The 6,000-nt window shown below is 38.4% G+C and overlaps 1 protein-coding gene across 1 annotated transcript in view; it reads right to left on the minus strand.

Moving 5' to 3' along the window:
• KIAA1109 (KIAA1109 ortholog) overlaps positions 1-604 on the minus strand; it is a 125,034-nt gene extending 124,430 nt beyond the window's left edge. The window contains exon 1 of the mRNA XM_009289501.1: positions 481-604. Coding sequence (XP_009287776.1) covers positions 481-577 — 97 coding nt within the window. The 5' untranslated portion in view covers positions 578-604. The remainder of the gene's footprint in view (positions 1-480) is intronic.
• Between the last annotated feature and the right edge of the window lie 5,396 nt (positions 605-6,000).

Raw genomic sequence — 6,000 nt, forward strand, 5'->3', positions numbered from 1 at the left:
TTTATATCACTATTCAAATTATACCATATTAAATGACAGATATGTACATCTTGGTATAATGAAGTTATTGTATCTGTCTGTCATGTGCTACAACGCTAATCCTTTGTTATGGTATTACAATTAATCACCAGCTTACTCTGGTGTTAGAAAAAAAACTTATTTCATGGAGAGAAGTTCTCACTGAGTTCTTATTTTGCAGAGTCGCAGTTGCAGAGCATCATCCTTTGCACACTGGACTTATCTCCCAAGTGTTGCAGCACAATTAGTATTGGAAACAGTTCCGTATTTTTTCTTTCTGAACCACTGAAGTAGCATTGCCATACCTCACTAAACAGCTGTATGACAAATAAAAATCTATTTTCAATGTTTTGATGTAATTTGGTAAGAAATTCGATATTGACATGCCAGCATTTAGAGAAGCACATTTAAAAGTACACACACACAAAAAAATATAATCAAAACAGAATAGATTCACCTTACCTACTAACAGCCAAACAACATTGGAGTCATGTTCTGTTAGGAAGTCTTCCAACTGCGTGATACTTGGGACAAAACTATCATTTTTTCTTTGATCCATTGCTAAACTGTTTTTGTACCAGCACCTATAGAACTGAAGGCAAAAAAACACAACAAAAAAAAAAAAAACACCAAAATGAGTAACAAGCACAGTACAGTTTGGAGAAAATTGAGTACGTACCATGTTAAATAATCTCTAACAGTCTGTTTCACACAAATATGAATTTGTTTTATTCCTTCAATAACATCTTCATGATTCGCAGTACCCTTTCTTCTACTCTAGAGCTCCAGAAACACTTTCACTCATCTCTGCTGAAACAAACAGTTTCCAGGCACGTGCCTCCCTAAAACAGATTACAGATCAACAGAATGCCAGAATACCTCTCCAAATTTAGTACCCTGAATGCCCTATACAGCATATAATAGCAAATAAATTTATAAAACTGTTGTACCATAGCAGTAAGTCAAAAGGTAACTGAACGTACAAGTAAAAATGAGTCTGTATTAAGCCTTCTAACATTCAAAAAGGGAATATGAGACAATGAGACTGAATCCCCTGCCCCCGCGGAAGGAAAGGCCAAAGCAGACACTTTCAGGAGCTATGGAAAATTCCCATAACCTCCTAATCCACTGTGCCCATTAATTCTCTTATTTTAGGATAGATTTGCATCATCGTATAAAAAGTGACTACATAGTGTCTCTGTTACAGAGAGCAGAAAACCAGTCCTTCTGATCTTATACACTTACTCAAACCTCCCATAAATCATCTTGCAACTGGGTTATATTAATTAAGTGTGATTAACAGGAAGTAGCTCAACTCAGTAACATCTGTAATTACACAGCAGTATTTTACTTGCATTAGTTTCATTTGAAGTCTTCTCCCTTGGACGTTATCTGTCAAGCCTTCTTACAGGAAGATAAGCATTAATTCTGCCTCTTTTTTTTTTTTTTTTTTTTTAAACACCTTGCAGCCCTTGGCAGCCTGTCTTCCCGTCAGTATTCAGCCCTCAAAAAACCTGAGTGGACTTTATTTCCTTTCTTTATGAAGTCTTTGATGCTCTCCATCAAGAGCTCTAGAACATAAAACTAAGTAACGTTGGTAAGACCTTAGTTTTTGAGCAGCATAACATCTTCGGAATAGTCAGTATTTAGAAGTGTTAGCAATAAAACTAACAATTTGTCCAGTTTTTCCTGTAATATCCATACTATCTCTCACTATTATAACCTGAAAACAGAATGTAGGAGAAGTTGAAAAAACCCTGCCTTTAATGCACTTGTTTCTCCCCTACATTTGGGTAAATACAGAACTTGAACTAAGAGCCTATGTTTTGAACGAAAATACGAGTAGACTCACAAGAATAAGTGCTAACAATCTGTTTGCTACCTCTTCTGTAAAAAGGAACAAAATCGGGAGGAGAGAACATGAAAGCAATAAACAGAAACAAACAATAACAAAAAAATCAACACCAAAACACCAGGCATTGCTTCCAGTAGTGATGATAAAGAAGCTACTAACTTAGCTCCCCTACCAAGGGGAATAATAAGCATCACACACACATACACACACTTTACAAAAAGAAGCCCTTGTTTTAGAAGGGACGTTACAACGGCAAATTAAATCACATAATGGCACTGTGATTTGCTTTAAGACATTCACAGTACCTTAATAAAAAACCCACATGTCAACTTGTATTATGAAGCAGATGATGCCTCTGCAGGCTGCCTCTAAGAGCCTTTAACCCATGAATGACAGGGTAACTGGAGAAACCAAAATCAACACTTTCAGCATCAAGGAAGAAAGAACTTGTTTTTTCCCTTTCTTACCAAGAGACAACAGGGTCACTCTTTTGGGATCAAGACCACTGTGGAAGAGCTGTCCATTGGCGAGGACCGCCTATCACCTTAACGAACGCCACCACTATTTAATCCCTCAAGAAAGCAACCTGGGGCTTTTTTCCTAAGAAATTATCACCCAATGGTACGTGATACTGAGGCAGGATATTAAATATCATTATGCTCTGAATAGGACTGTGGCAAGACAACTCAAAGACTGCAGGTCATGGGATCCTGATAGTTACTTATTTAAATAAAGACCACATTCATCATTTTTTGTCACTGCTATCCATAACCATAAATTGGATATCCTTGGAAGTTTTCTGGAATACATTTGCTATTCACATGCAACTAAATACAGGAATCCCCCATCAGTCATCATGCATCAATACATCATTTTGGAGCTCCACAGCTGATCCTTTAACACCCTGCCCCACTGATGGGCACCCTTCACCCTTGATGAAGTCACCTGAGGAAGAGGATGATGGCAATGACAGTGTAACCACCCAGAAAACAGGCAACAGCAACACCTGCATTAGATGTGGGCTCTCAGTATGTGTCTCAGAGGAAGCAGGTGCTTAACCCATTTAGATTATGAAGCAATTTTGGCCATAGGAATTATTGTAATAGAAAGGCGATGCGGGCAGAGACTTAAGCAGTACACACCGTTTATAATGTCCGTGTGCATTTATACAGCATGGAGGATGGAGAGGCAGGAACTGGATCATCGTGATTGTTAAGAGGAAGAGATGCAGTCTTTTCGGGACAGATATTAGCTACTTTTAGTAACCAGCATTTCTTTCTGTTGACAGTCCTGCACCTATCTGCCTTCATCTTCCATGCCCTACATACTGTACCCATAGATTTAAATCGTGCATACATCTCAGCTGCACTCATCCACCCTCTGTTACATTTATTCCTATGGGCAAAATTACTTTGCAATCAGACAAAACATTAACTGTGGCACCCTCCAGGAACACCAACCCATAGGTTGATGAGCCTGTAATTTACATTCATACTGCTACTCTAGTCTTCTGAAGTAACAGTGTACTTTCCAAATCTTATGAGACAACTCTGGGGAAGGACGAGACCTAAGTCTGGGTGGGAAACTGACTCTTACCGACCCTGCTAATGCAAGAAAGAAAACGCACCAAAGAGGAAGATAAACCCAGAACTTCATGTTTACCTCTCTGCACTTATTTATAGTATTTTCTCAAGGTCTCTACTGTTTTGTGATGATGAGCTCAGTTAACATGCCAGAACATAGTCCAAAACCATAACAAGTGTTTTGGTTTATTTGCCTTCCGCCCTGCCCTTTTTTTTTTTTTTAAGCAGATCTTTACTATTCAGTATGTCACCTGTGGCTCTCATTTACCACATACCATGTTCATACATACAAAATGTATTAGTTTTCTCCTGGGAGGAGGACAAGAGAAGAGGAGGATTCTGTGGCACTGAAGTGACAGAATCCCAATACTTGTATTTATCTTCACAGCAGTCCTTTAAGGGGTTACATAGTCTTCTTTCTGCAAATGAGGTATCTGAAGCAAGGAGAGATAAAGGCCAAACCCTTTATTTATGATGCCCAAACTGAAATACTTGGGGCCTGCTTTTCAGGTTGTGCATGTTTAGAGCACTTAGCGTGTTCAAATCGGACAGCAGACTGGCTTGAAAATGTGAGGGTTCGATACTGCTGTAGATTTGCTCCTCCTGGTCAGACAGGCTTTCTTTATAGCAGAAACATACACTTAACAGACACTTTAAAAAATGATTTTTAATTACTTGTGTCACATATTAGTCCATTCTTCTCAGTACTAAGAAGATGCAAATCTTGGGGGGATGCACTTCACTTGCAGCCCGCTTCCAGTATTCCAAACTTGATCCGATTTTCACAGCAAATATTCTACCTCTAAAAAGCTAAATACTCAAAAGCAGCTGCTTCAAACCTTTATAAACACATTTCAGTCGCTTCAAATAGGTAAACTAGTTTTAACCTCAGCCTGACACATTAACACTTAACACCGAGAACAAACCTCTGCTTGAACAAAGTCATTAAAAATTTACAGAAAGCATGCATATATGAAAGAGTTGACAAAAAAAACGCAACAGAAGCCCGGTCACCAGAGCGCAGTTGCTTGGCAGAGACAGCTGCAGCCTAAGGAGCAACAACCCACCTGTAAAAGGTCTGTCCTGTACCTATAGCTGAGGATGAAGGCAATAGATATTTTATTCAGACCCCGAGAACATTAGGGTAATATGGGTCTTGGGCTGCATAAGAAGAGGAGAAAGAGAAAGAAGTGTCTGTTTATCACATCCTTTGTAACACTTTTTCTGGCAGACCTTGTAGAAACAGCTGAAAAAAACTGGTATCCAAAGGTGGAAAAAACCTAGCATTTCATGATATTGAGAGGAAACACTTTTATATGGTTATGAAGTGGGTAGGGAAATAATGGATATTGCCAATCCCCTTATTATTACTAGAATTCATGGGGGGAATAAACAGGGAGTTTAAATTTGTCAGACATATTCCTCAGATCTTCACAGAAAACAAGCGCTTACCGAATATATGTCAATTGATGTTATTAGAGGTTAACTACCATTTTGAGGATACTCAACTCCCAACTTCTACAGCAATTACAAGACAGTGGAGTCACAATTACACCCAAAATGACACATTACACAACAGGAGGTAAATCCCCCTAGTCTAAATAAATGAACGTAGATAATACGCCTGGATGCTTCACATCTCCAGTAAAGGAGCCATACCCACACGGGTTCCTTAGAGAAAAGGAAAGAAACGGCATTTTTGCGTCCTGCCCACTCCATCACTTTCTTTCAAGGGGTCTCCAGCAACAGCTGCTATGAAATCAGAACTTTAGATAATTTAATTATATTAGAAAGGAGTCTCACAAACGTAAACACGACTGGACTGAATTTTCTGCTGAAGGTATGGTGACATTGTCAGCACTCAGACACACATTAGGCACATTTCACAAAAAAAAAAAAAGCTGCCAACCTTGGCGTCTTTCCCAAAACGCTCCAGCTAGGTCTGAAGACTTCAAACCCGTCCCAGCACAGCTTAGGAAGCGCAGCTATTCTTTAATCAACAAGCAAGGGAAAGAGGAAGGAAGAGAAGGAAAGTTCTTCTCAAAAAACACATGTACACAAAAAATAAACTAAGCGACAGCACCCGCACACCAATTCTGCCATCTGACATGTTGCATTGGCTTTGTACCTTACACCCAATTAAAGATTAGCAGTTCTTTTTTTTTTTAAGAAAAGAACTAAGATTCAGGCCTATTTTCTTCCCCCTCTGCTAGTGTTTTAATTAAAAATAGCCATAAACTGTAAACAAACTTAACTATTGCTTTAATTATACTAATGAAATCTTGCTACAACCTCCAGCAGAAACAGCTGAACTAAAAACAGGTAGAGAAGAGTCACACCTAGTTAAACCGGTGTGTGGACAGCCTTAGTTAAACATATTTACTAACGAAAACTACTGTAGTGCAAATTAACATGATCACTTAAAAATTAATTAAATCAAAATTAAAGTATATTCAAAGGAACTGTAAGAGATAAGATAAAAATCATTCTTACAGTAGCCTACCTGATGAGATTAAAAAAAAAAAAAAAAAAAAAAAAAAAAAA

The sequence above is a fragment of the Aptenodytes forsteri genome, unplaced genomic scaffold (assembly GCF_000699145.1).
Source record: "Aptenodytes forsteri isolate BGI_AS27 unplaced genomic scaffold, ASM69914v1 Scaffold109, whole genome shotgun sequence".
In the NCBI taxonomy this organism is placed as follows: domain Eukaryota; kingdom Metazoa; phylum Chordata; class Aves; order Sphenisciformes; family Spheniscidae; genus Aptenodytes; species Aptenodytes forsteri.